This window comes from Artemia franciscana, unplaced genomic scaffold (assembly GCF_032884065.1).
Source record: "Artemia franciscana unplaced genomic scaffold, ASM3288406v1 Scaffold_6692, whole genome shotgun sequence".
NCBI classification, from domain to species: domain Eukaryota; kingdom Metazoa; phylum Arthropoda; class Branchiopoda; order Anostraca; family Artemiidae; genus Artemia; species Artemia franciscana.
In genome coordinates this window covers 1-16564 of record NW_027066887.1, presented here as the reverse complement: position 1 = coordinate 16564, position 16564 = coordinate 1, and the positions used below count along the sequence as shown (strand labels likewise).

The following is a 16564-nucleotide window of genomic DNA, read 5'->3' as shown; positions in this document are numbered from 1 at the left end:
TATTATGTTACATTGTACGTATTAAGAGGTTACGTGGGAGCATCTTTCCATAGAGGAATCTTTCATGGGAGATGATAATTTCCATGAAGGGGGCGCTGGATTTTCTAGCATAATTTAAAAAAAGAGAAATTAAATAAAAAAAACAAATTTTTTCAACTGAAACAATTTGATATTATGTGTCGTTTTCCTGCTGCATTTCAGCAAGTGCCAACAATTTTTTCAGATATTAAAGACATTTTCGTAATTTGTTTAGGTCTTGACTTTTTCAGCTCTGGACTTGTGACCATATATATACATACATAGTCACATAGATGTATATTTTTGAGTTTGTTGCTATTACCCTTAGATATTATCCATTAAACACTATCTTTTGCATCTTACTCTTTGTTAGGCTCTAAGGGTAATAGGATAATACCCTTATAAGGTTAATAGTGTAATATGGGTCATAGTAATAGTAATAGTAAATAAGGCTAATAGTAATATGGAGACTAGGCGGGAAACTATATAGCTATATTTTGCTTAGGTAATTCAAAACACGAACTAGTACAGGTTGTTTTATTGGGTACTTGAAAAATAAATTATTTACAAATTTTCAATGTGGAAATAAGAACTAAAAAGATTTATAGTGAGAGGGAGAGGCTAGCCAATTCGGGCTAGACTGGGAATTATTAAAAATGTTAGCTACTCGACGATCCTCTTGCCACAAGCTAACTCCAAATATTATTATTTTAATAATATAATAATATTATATTATATAAGCTCCCTAACTCCCTAACCTCCCTAGCTAGCTCCCTAACACTATTAGGGAGAATTTTTTTTTGTATTTATTTGGACGAAAAAGACAAGCATAAAGATATGTAAATTAGTTACTTAAGTTAGTTTATTAGTTATTATAACTAATAAATAACTAATAATTATGATAACTGTAATAATTATAATATTATACTATAATAATACTATAACTATAATAAACTATAATAATAACTATTATAATTATATAATAATAACTATAATAATTATAATAACTAATAGCTAACTAATAATTAAGTTAGCTAAGTTAGTAAATTTTTACAAAATTTTTATATTATGACAGGTGAAAACGAATTTTGTGTGTTGAGATCGCGAAAAAATTGTTATCCCAACTTCATTTGTAAAAAAAAGAAAAAAAGGATTCTAACCCAATTCAAATATCTATTTAATTGAATGCACAATATTTGGGTATGTGCTGCTCTTTGATTTGAATGCCACGCTTGCACTACAGATGGGAAGAATCGAAATGTCGAAAACTTAATATAAAAAGCTTATATTTACTAATTTATTCCTAATTACTATTTACTACATTTTTTTTTAATTTCAAAAGATTATGGCACAAATCTTTTATCTGATTGGTTGATCGTAAAAATTACGTTTAAAAGTTGGAAATAGTATAGGTCACCAAATGTCACACAGGAATCCTTGGAGAACAGATATTTTCTTGTCTTAGGTTAGTGAGATAAGTTGAGTAACTTATTAGTTGTATTAGTTGTATCGGAAAACTATTAATTGTATTTGTGTCAGTGATTCGAAACATTACTAGGTACAGGTTGTTTCGTGGGATTCTTTAAAAATAAATTGGTTACATATTTTCAAAGTCGTAAAAAGAAAAAAAAGGAGGGGGGGGGGGCTGGCCAGCAGTATTTCTTTTCTCTGTATACTGAAGTTTAACCTCTGGTCTGCTGGAAAATTGTCAACAGGGTAGGCTATCTAGGAAGAGGGCTTGTTTGAAAGAATCAATAGAATAACTAGACAATTCAAAAGGGTAGTATATTTAAAGTATGGTACGGGTTACCTTGCGGTTACGAGGAGAGTTTCAATTGGGAAGTCCGGTGCATCTGAGTTTGTCGGGATATGCATCTGCTCTGTGCAAAGAACAGGCTATTGAGGTTCAACTGGGTTTTTAATTAACCGAGGAATCGGATTGTGGTGATATGTCATCCCAGGACTAACAGTTTTATCTGACTTGTTTATCCAAATAATATTATTCGCATTATAAATTGGATTCACACTTTATTATGAAGAACCCCCCATTGCACTTCCTGGCTGAAGGGCCAAGAAACGGAGATCAGCACCGCCGGCAGGGACTGTAAAGTCTAATGCCGTATCCTTTACCTTTACCTTATCTTGCGGCGTATGCACCAAAAAGAGAAAAAAAAAATTGATCGTTTTTTGTTGTTAAAACATATGATTCATTCGCTAGGGTTAGCGTTACGAGAATTGTTGAAAGGGTGTTCTGCAAAAGGGAATTATTTGGAAAATACTACAATAGAGGATCATCATCAAATACCTATCATAAAAGAAATCAACATTCATGGAGCCATATTAAAGGAGGATGAATCTCCCATTAGTCATGGTCTAGTATGGGACCGCACTTTTTAAGTGTACCGGCTGCCCTCCCCCCTTCTTTGGAAATTTTTATTGGCTAAATTTTTAGACTATTTTGGTTTACAGGTTTGGCTGTTAGATGCTTTTCGTAGCTTAGTAAGTTTATAGTAGACAACAAGCTGAACTTTGGCATGCATACATGGGTCATAGTCTACAAAACGCCGAAAAGAACCGCCAAAAATTGTCAGTTTTCGCTGTGTTTCCTCGAAATCGTCCGTTTTCTTCTATTTTTGAGAATAGAAAAGAATAAAAAGCTCTAAATAGTTCCAAAGATTCTTCTATTTTACTTCTAGTGACGCAATATTCTTTTTGTTATTTTGCAGTACTATTCTATTACGTCATGAAAACATTCTTGGCTATATTGGTAGTGACGTAATATCGCGCAATTCTGTGACTCAGTTATGGCTGATTACTCACTATCATCCACTTGGATCCCTGTATGACTACTTGAATCGGACTCAACTGACTCCAAAAGAAGCTCTAAAATTGTGCATATCGGCAACTAATGGTATATTGCATCTACACACGGAAATTTTTGGCACTCAGGTAATTATTTGTCTCGAACATTTCCAATTTGTGCTATAATTTTTCCTCTTCAATTTGTGCTTCCTCTCTTTCCTCTTTCTAACTTTGGTTCCCCTCTTCCCTCTTCCCAATTTGCGCTTCTCCTCTGTCATTCTATGAATTTCTGGTTCCCCTCTGTCCTCTTTCGAAGTCCTGCTTCCTCTCTGTCCTCTTTCCAATTTGTGCTTCCCCTCTGTCCTCTTTCAATTTTTGCTTCTCTTATTTCTTCTTTCCAGTTTGTGCTTCCCCTATTTCTTCTTTTTAATTTGGGCTTCCCCTGTGTTCTCTTTTGAATTTCTGCTTCCCCTCTTTCTTTTTGCCAATTTGTGCTCCCTCTCAGTCCTCTTTCGAATTTATGCTTCCCCTCTTTCTTCTTTTCAATTTCCTTATCCCCCCTGTCCTCTTATGAATATCTGCTTCCCCTCAGTCCTCTTTTGAATTCTTGCTTCTCCCCTTTGCTCTTTCCAATTTGTCCTTCCCTTGTGTCCTCTTTCAAATTTTGTTTTCTCTCTTTCCTCTTTCCAATTTATGCTTCCCCTCTTTCCTATTTTTAATTTGTGCTTCCCCTCTGTCCTCTTTCGAATTTCTGCTTCCCCTCTTTCTTCTTTCCAATTTCTGCTTCCCTTCCTCCTCTTTTCAATTTGCGGTTCTCCTCTTTCTAAGCAGTACTTCTCCTCTGTCTTATAAATATCATTTGTCTCTATTATTTTCATCTTTGTATGTGTTTTTGTTTGTAAAATTTCACATTTGTATATTTGTTGATGTTTTTTTCTTATTTTTGTTTTTTATTGTAGCTGATTTTTTTAGTCAACCAAACTAGCAAATATGTTCAAATGAACGTTAAGCGTTTGTATAATTTCTTCTTTTGTGTAATATAGTGAAATTTTATCTTACTTTATATAATTGGCAAATGTCCATACCGCCCAATTACGCGGCGTTATATTATCTAGACTCCTGTTACAGCAGAAAATTGTTAATCTTACGATGCTCACATGATACTTTCTGGAATTTCTTGCTTCCACCAGGTTTTGTAAAAAGAACTCCTTGCTTGGTAAGTATGCTGTGTCTTCTAAAAAAGAAACGGTTCTTGTTAATGACTTTGGTAATTATCCCTATTAATCCAACACAAAAATGACCAAAAAGCATATTTGAACAACAGGCAACACTGTTAATACCATTATCGATACCGTATCGATCGACCAGTGATACGATTCTTGCTGTAAAAAGTAAAAGCAAAATAGTATAATAGTATACTATTCTCGCCGTGAAGAATTGTGTTTAAGTTGGGTATCAGTACTTTGGCAAATCCATGACTTAGTGAAATCTCTATGCTAGTATTCCATTTTTTGCAAAATCAGGCATTTACAATGCCAGTTGACAAATAGTTATTTTGTTTTGTTTGGTATTTAGTGCATTATCGTACATACGTTCTATCAATGAAAAGGGATATGTTAAAAAATATAAATAAAAATGGCATCCAATAATAAGTATGAAGGTGCTGAAAAGTGAAAACGTTAGCTTGGAATAATTGCTAAAACAATATTTTATATAATATTATTATATTATATTTTATTAATTGGTAATGTTCTTGGTAGTAAAGGAGAAACTGTTCTTGGTAATGACTTTGGTAGTTATTCCAATTAATCCAACTCAAAATTACCGAAAAAGCATATTTGAACAATAGGCAACACTGTTAATAACTTATTTAGTAAGCTAAACCAGTGATACTATCGATCTGATCAGGCACAATTTTTTTGTACAATAGAACTCCCTTTTATAAGATTCATATCTGAGATCACGAAGGGAGTAAAAGAAATTTGAAAATGATTTGCATTACAAAGATGGTACTGAATTTGATTAGGAATAAGAAATGAAGGAAAATTATCGGGCTGAGGGATTAGGGAAGCAGAGTAACAGTAAAAAATGCATTCGAAAGAATAAATGGCAATTCAAGAATAAATATAGCAATGTTAAATTTTCTTTTACTAATTTTGGGATAATTCGGTAACCAATAGTTGTAGCAAAATCCTATCTCCTTATTTCGTTCAGGAAAGAATCATATTTAATGGTGACAACAATTGTTTCTATACTTGGCCTTGTGTATCAGTAAAATGTCTTCATTTTTTCTTTTACCTTGGTCTCTAGTGACTAAATATTATTCTCGACGATACTCATGTTTCAATTTCAATTTTAAACATATACCCACTACACATTTCTACAACTATACCTCTGTCTAAATCTGTCCACACCTCTCAAGATATGAACACCTGGTGATAAAGAGGTCCCTGTTTTATTGTTATACCCCAACGAGTTCTTGTGCATTTATTTTAGAAGGGACTAGACAATGAGTGTCGACCAGTGGCTTTATTTAGTTCAAATCCTGGGGGGGGGGCAAATTTGGAGCCAATTTTCCCAAATCAAGTGGAAACGACGGTAAAAACTGACGAATGAGATTGGTACCCTAAATGTACATTAAAAGCACTATAAAGATACTTCATAGTACTAAGAAAGTAAATATCAAACAGTTCGTGGTAACGAACTGTAGTAAGGAGCGACCCGGCTCAATAGTAAACGAAATTCTAAAAAACGGAATTTTGATGCTAAAAGATACATTAAAAGAATCGGATTTTTATGCTGATTTTAAATATATAAGTTTCATCAAATTTAATCTTTGTCATCAAAAGTTATGAGCCTGAGAAAATTTGCCTTATTTTGGAAAATAGGGGAAAACACCCCCTAAAAGTCATAGAATCTTAATGAAAATCACACCATCGCATTCAGCGTATTAGAGAACCCTATAAAAAAAATTTCAAGCTCCTATCTACAAAAATGTGGAATTTTGTATTTTTTGCCAGAAGATGATCACGGGTGCGTGTTTTTTTGTTTTTTTTTCTTTTCCCCAGAGGTCATCGTATCGACCAAGTGGTCCTAGAATGTCTCAAGAGGGCTCATTCTAACGAAAATGAAAGGTTCTAGTGCCCTTTTTAAGTGACCAAAAACATTGGAGGGCACTTAGGCCCCCTCCCACGCTCATTTTTTCCCAAAGTCAACGGATCAAAATTTTAAGATAGCCATTTTGTTCCAAATAGTCGAAAACCATAAAACTATGTCTTTGGGGATGACTTACTCCCCCACAGTCCCTGGGGGAGGGGCTGCAAGTTACAAACTTTGACCATTGTTTATGTGCAGTAATGGTTATTTGGAAGCGTACATACCTTATCAGGGGTATATTTTTGGTTTGGGGATTGGGTTGAGGGAGGGGGCTATGTGGGAGGACCTTTCCTTGGAGAAATATGTCATGGGGGAAGAGAAATTCAATGTAAGGGTGCCGGATTTTCTAGCATTACTATAAAAAAACAATGGAAAAATAAACATGAAACAGTTTTTCAATTGATAGTAAGGAGTAACATTAAAACTTAAAATGAACAGATATTATTACGCATATGAGGGGTTCTAAAATACGTTAGCATAAAGAGCCAGGTATTTAGGAGGAAATAAATATCTCGCTCTTTATGCTAAAGTATTTTTAGTAATTTCAACTATTTATTCTATAGCCTTTCTGATTCAGGGGTCATTCTTAAAGAATTGGGACAAAACTTAAGATTTAGTGTAAATAGCGAGGTATTGACGAGGGGACAAACTCCCTCATATACATAATAAAAATATAAAGATATAAAAGTTTGTTACGTAAGTTAAGTTACGTAACAGTTACGTATATTTTTTACTAACAAAAACGTTCGTTAAAAATTAAAAGTTCTAGTTGCGTTTTTGAGTAGCCGAAAAATTGGAGGGTAAATAGGCCTCCTTCCCCACCTCTTATTTCTCAAAATCGTCTTATCAAAACTAAGAGAAAGCCATTTAGCCAAAAAAAAGAATTAATATGCAAATTTCATTTTAATAATTTATGTGTGGAGAGCCAAAATCAAAAATGCATTAATTCAAAAACGTTCAGAAATTAAATAAAAAAAACAAGTTTTTTTTACTGAAAGTAAGGAGCGACATTGAAACTTAAAACGAACAGAAATTACTCCATATATGAAATGAGTTGTACTCATTTCATTAGTTGTAGTCATACTCAACTAGTTTCAAGTTAAAAAAAACTGGTTTTTTTTTATTTAATATATTTAAGGAAATTGATCCGTTTCTGTTTATCCCTAAAATATGCAGGAATATGTTAGTTTTGACAAGAATTTTGAGGAAATTAAATTTCAGCTGGAGGGAGGGGCAAACTCAGGTTTTTATTTTTTTTTGGGGGGGGGGGAAACCGAGGTGTGGGAGGGGAAGTTGTCCCCCTGCCACATAGAAAATTATGCCCCTGGTGTCGATACGAGGGAATCATAGATTAATCCAGTAATGCTATTCATTCTTATTTTCTTTTTTGATATTTTTGACAAGTTTTCGAGAATTTGAGTGAAACTATACAGAGAATTATGACAAGTATTCAGGAAACTGATAGATAGTATACATGCTCCTTTCTGTTGGAGAGATTCAGTAGTCTTGGGAAACTTATGTTTGGAAAATAATAGTAATATAAGAATATTATCACTTCAAAAAAGAACAGAGCAATAGAATGGCTAAGTCAGGAACCTGTTACGAATATATGGATAATTAAATTAAAACAATTTATTATCCTTCTGAATTTTTGTTTCTACATTGCGTTATGTTAAGACATCTTTTTGGTCTGTCAATTTTTTTTCGGGGGGGGGGAATCCTTTTTTTATTACACATGTTAACCCACCCTATATTGAAGGGCGAATTAATACTTAACCCGTTCATAACGGTTAATGGTGGGTTAATCTTCATCCCTTTAAATGTACCTTTTTGTATAGGACAGGGTGCCAGTAATCGTTGAAGTGTGGATTGAAAGTCTTCTGTTGACAACATATTTCCTGTTGACTGATTCTTCATCATTTAATCGGTCTTATTTCGTACTTTAAATTTTTTACGAGTCTATAACCTATTTCAGGGTAAACCCGCAATAGCACACAGAGACATAAAGTCGAAAAACATATTGGTAAAACTTAATGGTGAATGTGTCCTGGCTGATTTTGGATTGGCGGTAATGCACACTCAGACCACTGGAGAGTTGAATATTATGGCGAATCCGCGTGTTGGTACCAGAAGATATATGCCGCCAGAAGTTCTTGATCAAACGTAAGCTATAATTTACATATTTTTGCTGAAATATCATAAAAAAGTTCCCAGAACCAAGCTTTTAAAGAAAAGACCTGTCTCAAAAGAAAATCAGGAAATTTTAGCTATCTTGTATAAGAAAAGATTATAAAGCACAACTGTCTAACCGTTCACGTTTATTAACCGAAACAGGGAAAATTTTAAAAAATTTTATAGAGCAGGAAATTTTAGCTATCTTGTGTATGGAAAAGGCTACAAAGCTTAAGTTAAAAAAAAAGGAAAACTTTTACAAAAACAGGATAAGACATGATAATGCTGTTCTTTATGTCATAAGATATTTTATTTCGTATCAAATACGCTGATAAATTGTGGTTATATGCCAATCAGATCAAGGCTACCTTTCGAAAAAATATCTGAAAATATCTGAGCTTATTTTTAATCGTTTTGAAACATTGATCGGTTTTTAGACAAAATCGATCGATGGCGTTTGCCATAATCGATATAATGTTGTATTACCCATTTATAACTAGTTACCAAGTTACCATTAGTTACTTAAATGTAAGTCGATCGATGACGTTTACCAAAATCAATAGAATACTCTGTTACCTAGTTTTAACTAGTTACCATTAGTTACCTAGACGTAAGTCGATCGATTGCGTTTGCCCCATCGATGGACTACTTTATAATTTTTTGTAATGGTTGGGCAGATATTTTTTCTGAAGCAACAGTTTTTGTTTAATTTTACGGTTTGAATATAACAAAAAATTGTATTGCAGAAATGTAATATAACAGAAATTGGAAAAGATATAACAGGTGAAAATGGTATAACATAACATAATACAATGCAACAGGAGAAAAAATTAACAGAAATTGAAAACCCAAAATATTTCTTTGCTTTGACTAGCTTCAGTTGAATTTAATAATAAAAATCAATGATAAAAGTAATTAAATAGTAATTAATCGTGTAATATACTTCAACAAAGATACACTGATAGCTAAACAAAGTAGTCTAAATGAAATCTTCGTGTAAAACAAGTGTGTGCGAATGTGAACCTTTTTGTGATCTTAGAAAAGAGTCAAGAGTGGAAAGCCAGTAAAGCTAATGGAGAAATTGAATTAATCACATAATTTAAATTAATTTAATTAGCTTAAATACAAAAATCTACGAAAAAAAATCAAGCTAGAGGTATGAAAATTTATGCAAATGTACTCTAAACCAATCAGGATGTCAATAGTTTATAAGAATTCAAAAATCTGAATAAAAAAAAAAGAAAAAAAAAACAAAAAAAAAAGAAAAACTAGATCTTACCTCATGATATCAAGTGTGCAAGGGTAAAAGCCTCAACCCATGACTCTAGCCTACGAGGTAGCCGAGGTTTTACCATATTTATAAGCAAGTGAAGGGAAATGATTAAAATGCCAATAAAACTTCAAAATTCTCACCAATCAACCAATTAGTCTTTCCAGCAACTGCCATTTAACTATGAATGAAGTACTCTAGTAAATAATAGTCTATAACTCATCTAAATTAATGAGGCACAATCATTATATCACAATTACTAAATTCCATTCCCGTTTGACCATGTATACCAATAATTATTAGACAGACAGTCTTTTAAAACTAATCCAGATGATTGTGTCAGAAAGATTGGTCTGTCCGTTCCCCCCCCCCATCCCTGTGGGAATTTCTCTAATGCCCTATATCCTCCTTGAAAATCCCCCCACATTCCCCATGGATAATTCTGGATATTCATTAGAAGGGAAATTGAAGGCTCTACTCACCTGTGGAAGTTAGAGGCAATCTTATAGCGTTTCCTATGGTAAGATAGCATAAGGATCGGTGTATTAATATTTTTCCCAAAGGCACTTCATTTTTAAGGGTTGATCGTGTAAAATTTGGAGAGGGCTCATACGGTTGCAAATTGAACGGCATAGGGCCATTTTTAATAGTCAAAAGAGATTTAAAGGCAACAAGCCACACTGTTTTTTTTTTCTTCAAATGCATCCGATCAAAATTTGGAGATTGTCATTTTGTTCAAAATTGTCCAAAACTCAAATAACCATTTCAGTCCCCGGGACAAGGGCTGTAAGCTGTGCAAGTTGCCCACTCTTACCATATATGGCTTTTATAGGAAGGGTGGTTGAATAAGCTTTTAAGGGGGCTCATTAAATTAGAAATTGGAAGTTTCCGGTGCCCTCTTAAGATTTAGCTTGCTTTTCATTCAATTGCTACCAATTACCATGCGATTATTGCTGTTAAAGTGTATATAACAATGATTGTAAATTGGTTGGTAGCTTCCCGCTTTTTCAATTTTCTGCTTGAAAATTCAAATATGAAATTGCAAGTAAAATTTTGGACAATATTTTATGATTCTGTCGAAAATTTCGGGGAAGGAGGTACATCCCACTGCCCTTCCTGTTGGTACGGCCTTGGGTACAGTTATTGCTTTTAATTGATAGTGATGCCCCAGCTTAGATTTTGATCATAGTTTCAATAAAGTGTAAATCGAGCCTGAGTGCTAACGATTGAGGAGTGGTAGGGCCACTTCCGTCTTAACTAATGTATATCTGTATACGTACAGGCATGAAGATAATATGTATTAGTTTTGTGTTGTACGTTATGTCAGTCCTGGTTGAACTTCGGTGAGGTGAGGATGCTGGGACTGTTTTGAAAAAAAAAATTAGTTTATTGATTTTACCCTGTTATAAGTTTTCCTTCTTATATATTTATGTCTTGCTGAGGGCAGCCCTTGGACATAGGGCCAAAAGGTTTTTCTAATTTGTTTTCCACTGTCTTGCAAAATTCCCTATTGTTATTCTTGTTTTTCGTGCTTGTGTTTTACATGTTTCTTTACGTTCACTTGAATTTGCTTATTTTGTAATTTAACTAGTCTGAAAGGTTGTTCTTCTAATTGGCCTTAAATGCTAAAAAAATTTTGTCCTTTAGGATGAACATGGAGGCCTTTGAATCTTATAGACGGGTAGATATTTATGCGTTTGGTTTGGTATTATGGGAAATAGCTCGACGATCTACTACTGATGGAATATTTGATGAGTATAGACCCCCGTTTTATGATGTGGTCCTGCCCGACCCGTCTTTTGATGATATGAAGAAAGTGGTTTGCATTGACCAATACCGTCCAGAAATTTTGACTAGATGGTCAAAATGTGAGGTAAGCTGTATTCTTCTTTTTTTGGAGTCATTGACACAGGTTATGTATTCCATTTTTATATAGCTGTATTTTGGTAAGCCAATAGAACGGTATTGTAATTTGTGAAAACTGTAATACGATAAGCACAAAAACCGATAATACATAAGTTATATTGAATGTACATAGCTGTGTATGTTCTGCCTTCAATCCCATCTGCTCAAAATATAGTGTCTCAATTAAGTTGTGATTCAGAAGTCATTTTTGAAGAGTTCTGACAGAAAGTCCAACTTTAGCATAATGAGTGAGGTTTTGAGGAGAGAGTAGCCCCCGTCAGATACGGAATAGTTTCTGTTTGTTTTATGTTTTAATGTTTCTTCTTAATTTTCTTTTGAAAAAGTTGTTTTTTAATTTGATTGTTGATCGTTTTTCATGCCCAGGCTTAACTAAGATATGATCCGTCCAGAACAGTGTACCGTACAGTGTTCAGCATAAGCAGTAAAACTGTGTATGTGTATGTATTTGTAAGAGGGAAAGTGAGGAGCAGCATAATTGAGTCTTTTTGACCAAAGAAAGCTCGAATGAGCGAATGGAAGATCAAATCAATTAATGAGTTTTTTTTACTGAAAGGGAATTGTGAAACAACGCGATCTGGGTTTGTGATTAAACATGTCGGTGTTGATATTTGGAACTCAGTTCCAGAGAGTGTTAGGTGGTCTAAAAACCTTATGTTATTTAAAGGAGGAATAAAAAATTATTTTTTGAACAAAATGTAAATTTTGGAAAATCCAGAAACTCAACTTTTAATGAAAATAGCTTCATATGTGGAGGTCTTTAAGCAGTTTTAGTGTTAGCAGGAACCGTCTATGGGTGTAAGGAAAGTGTTTGAAAAACTAGCAGAAAATAAGCAAAAAAATCATCATAGGACTCTCGAAAGTGTGGCTTTCCTGATAGGTGTTTTTAGAAAGCAAACGCTGCGATTAAATGGCTGTAAACTGAATGATTAAAATTGAAAACTGAATGACTTTAAAAATTAAATAAGCAAGACTATGTCAGAAATATAACCGCAATATCTTACTACCAAATAAGAATTGAAAATAATTGTATATATCATTGAATAGCTAAAAATCAATGATATGTATTAATATAATTATGGCCAACATTATTCAAACTTAAACACAACAAACTAATTGACTAACCTACAAGAACATCTTTGAAGGACCACTTATTCTTTTTTTATTATTTCAATTTAGTGTTTAAAACTTTATTCATATGTCAAGTAGCCTTATTCTTATCTGATTATGAGAATATCACCATTCGCTTTATTTTTATTGTGCAAAGCACAAATATTAAGTTTAGTTTTTTGCTTCTAACGCCAAGATGAAAATATCCTAAATTTGACGAATTTTGGGTTTCATGAAAGTATTTATCGATAAATAAGATCCAATATTGAGGATATTTGGCTAGTTTAAGCCATTTTGTAAGCAGGAAATAATGTGTGATTAACACACTGGGGATGAAAGATTGCTTATGTTAGAATTTTACAAGCAGAAATTAATATTGTAAAATTTATAAAAAAAAAATCTTTCTTTTTTTTTGTTGCGTCCCGGTTCAGTATTGCAACACTTCACAAAAGATCTATGCAAAACTCTCAGCTTGAATTCTTATAACAACAAAACTAAAAAAGAATAGATAACCCTGGTTTTCATGTATTAATGCTTAAGAAGCAGCCAGGAAACGGGGGTGGGGGCAGTGGGTATTTTGATCTCCGTTGATGCTTAAAAATAAATACATGAAAAACTATGGTTAAAAGTACTAAATTGGCCATGTATTCAAAGATATTCTTTTTAATTATCCTCTGGATAGGTTTAAAGCGCTTTTATTTTGTTATCTCTTTGTTTAAGTTCTTTGTTCTCTCCAAGTTCTAACATTTTTATGCTCTGAATTACTTCGATTGGTCTAATGGAAATCTTTGCAACTGTAATTAAAAAGTCAGCTTTTCCTTTCTTATTTTGTATTTCTTCATTTTTTGCTGCCTTCAATATATTATACTCTTAGGTTTGAACCTTATGTAGAATATTTTTAACTTCAGATCTTATCCGGCCTTTCCCAAATTATGAAAGAATGTTGGCATCAAAATCCAAATGCACGGTTGCCAATACTTCGAGTGAAGAAGTCCTTACTACGTTTGGCTACTTGGGATGACGACGATGATGTAAATACTACAGTGCCTAACTCATTGGCTGGTTCGTCGAAAAGTTCAAAAAGTTAAAAATCTTGTCTAAATTAGTTTTGTGCCAATTGCCTTTATTACGTAGTAACGCCCACTTATTTAATGTGTGCTTGGACGTTCATATTTTAATGTCCACGTTAGTAACGTAGCAATAATGGTTAACCTGTGATTATAATTATCTTTAAAAATATGATTTGAGCAATTATTTTTAACCGTTTCATTCATGTGTTTTAATTTGACTTTGAGTTATTTTCTGAAATTATAACTTTTTGTAGATAAGGTTTGTCTCTTTAATCCGCCATTTTATACGTGAGTGTCATTTTTGTTTCAAAATTTTTTTACTTTACTTGGTCTATTAACGTATTCTTTTTAAAATCTCCTTTTTTCATCAAATTTTTCTCTTGATTTTTCTTATTTTAAACGTTACAACTCCTTCCTTTCTCTAGTTTTATTTTCGACTTTTTTCGAAAGCAACTAATCTTCTTTTTGCAAGCAACATTTTCCTGTTCAATAGTATTTTGAAACCTCTTTTTGAAACATAAAAGAAAAGTTTTAGTTCAAATATTTTCCCCATTCGTTGCACGCTTTTATTTGTCCGTCATTTTGTTTTTCTTTTGAAAAAAAGTCACTTTCTTTTTGCTTGTAACAATTTTCTTTGGAATTTCGCATTTTATTACTTATACACCCTTTTTTGAAATATGAAACTTTTTTCTCTTAAATGTTTTTCACTTTAATTCACAAAATTTTTATTGACTGTCAACTTTTTCGAAACAAATGAAATATTTTGATCCAAATACCCTTCCCTTACTTTCTCGTTTTTTTACTATGAACTTTTTTCGAGATGGTTATATTTTCACCTCAAATGTCGTTTGTTTATATATTTTATTTAACAGGTTTTTTCTTAATGTTTAGTTGTTCTTAAATTGAATAGTAATTCTGTTCTGTTTTAAATAAGTAATACTGGGATAGACCTCTAGAAGAGACTGTTTACTAAAGGCCACAGTTCTATAAAATTAGCGGGTTCCCTTGTTTATTTTAGATGTAATTAGTTCATTCGAGAGACAAGAACCCCTAAAATAATAGAGTCAAAGGATTAATGGAGTAAATTAAGAGAGTAATAATAAAATAAATATTAAAATAAAACAGAACAAATAAAATTGATATTAAAATAGGTGAGTAGACTAATTGATAATGTAAAAAGAATGAAGTTGGGAAAACTGAAACGAAATGATAGGAATAGATTTTATAGAAACGGAAGAGAAGGTTAAATTGGGATTATTAATTTGGATATTATCTAACTAAACAAAGAGGATAGCTATTGATCTAATAGAATTATAAAACCAATGATGTACTAAATGGGATATCCTTTATTTTTCTTGATAAAAAATATATTTTTCAGTCTCATTGAAAAGAGACATTTCTATCAAAATAATAAAATGAGGATAAGATAAGAGTAGAAATGAAAATTATAAAAAAGTAAGGTAATTTAATTAGCCACAAAAATTAACAGAAAAGATCAACGTTTCGTTTGTTTTTTGTTTTTTTTTTCTTTTACCTCATAGATTCAAGAGGATAGCTCTTAATCTTACAGAATTAACATATTTGTGAGGGAAAAAGCCGTGGTCCAGGACTATTCAAGGTAAAAAAAATGATTGTTGAGAGATGAGGTGAAAAATAACATGGATCTGGCAAGGGAAAGGGTTAAGGTTTCATTTTTATGCTTGTCAATACCTCTGCTGATTGTATGATACTCTAGGTATACAATAAATTAGTATTATTGTTCTTTTCTCTTTTTCAACTAATGGGATACAGGATGGTTTACAGGATAAGGATTGGTAGGATGGATACTGGATAGTGGGATAAAGGACGGTTAATAGGATAAGGTTTACGGGATGCAACTTTCCAGTCATTATTTTATAGAATTACAAAGAACAGTTACTACACAATTTGGAATTATTGCCAAAATAAGCCTTTAAAAATCTAATTTAGGCATCTATGTTCAATGTTGCCACGTTTTAGTCAAGGCATGCTCATTTAGCTAATTGCGGAATCTAGCCTATTTTTGCTAAATATGTCATTGAGGGAAACAGCCATGGTCCATGACTATTCAACGTAAAAAAAAAAAAAAAAAAAATCAACCTTTAGTCAAGGTAAAAAAAATAAGAAAGAACCTTCATAATTAAACAAACTATATAAATGAACGACATTTGATTGTTTAAGAGATGAGGTGAAAAATAATTAATATGGATCTGGCGAGGGAAAGGGTTAGAGTGTCATTTTTATGATTGTCAATACCTCTGCTGATTGTATGATTCATTTGGTATACAATAAATTAGTACTATTGTTCTTTTCTCTTTTTCAACTAGTAACGTTTACAGGATGTAACTTTCCAATCACTATTTTATAGAATTACAAAGAGCAGTTACTGTACAATTTGGAATATTTGCCAAAATAAGCCTTTAAGAATATAATTTAGTCATATATGTTAAATGTAGCCACGTTTTAGTCAGGGCATATTCATTTAGCTAAGTGCGTAATCTAGCCCATTTTAGCTAAAAACGCATTGAAGTTGGACAGCCGGGGAATGCTACCTTCTCAGAGATACGGCTAGTTCCTTGTAGTGTTCGCCAGAAAAAACAATGAATTTAATTGTAATAACTAATCAGATATTGGCAGATTCAAGTTTTTATGTCTTATTTTAGTTTTCTCAGACAAATATTTAAACTTCAAGTTTCCCTATCGGGTTTTGTAAAATTTTAATTATCCTAGATAACGCTGCACCGACAATGGTGCTAGCGGTTTGCAATTCATATGAAAAAAATCAGATTCTGTACTCTTTGATGTTAGTGTGACGCCCGACCATTTAATTTTCCAAGATTCTATTTTACTTTGAATCGACTACAACCTCATTATTCAGTTAAGTTCCATTATTCAGCCTCTTCTTTTTATCTTATTTTTTAATATTAGAGTAGTCTAACCCCTTGTCTTGTTAAATGAATTCCAATTTTACGGCCTGCGTCCTTATTAAAAATATTGCAAATTTCTAATAAATTACTTAGGCTAT

The 16564-nt window shown here is 32.6% G+C and overlaps 1 protein-coding gene across 1 annotated transcript; it reads left to right on the top strand.

Annotated features, from left to right (window-relative positions):
• Positions 1-2744: 2744 nt before the first annotated feature.
• LOC136043489 (activin receptor type-1-like) lies at positions 2745-15846 on the top strand (the record flags this gene model as incomplete). Its single annotated transcript, XM_065728406.1, is given in 4 exon segments — positions 2745-2967; positions 7952-8139; positions 11066-11291; positions 13360-15846. Coding segments are annotated over 4 exon segments (817 nt in total), but the record flags the coding sequence as incomplete, so codon positions are not given.
• Between the last annotated feature and the right edge of the window lie 718 nt (positions 15847-16564).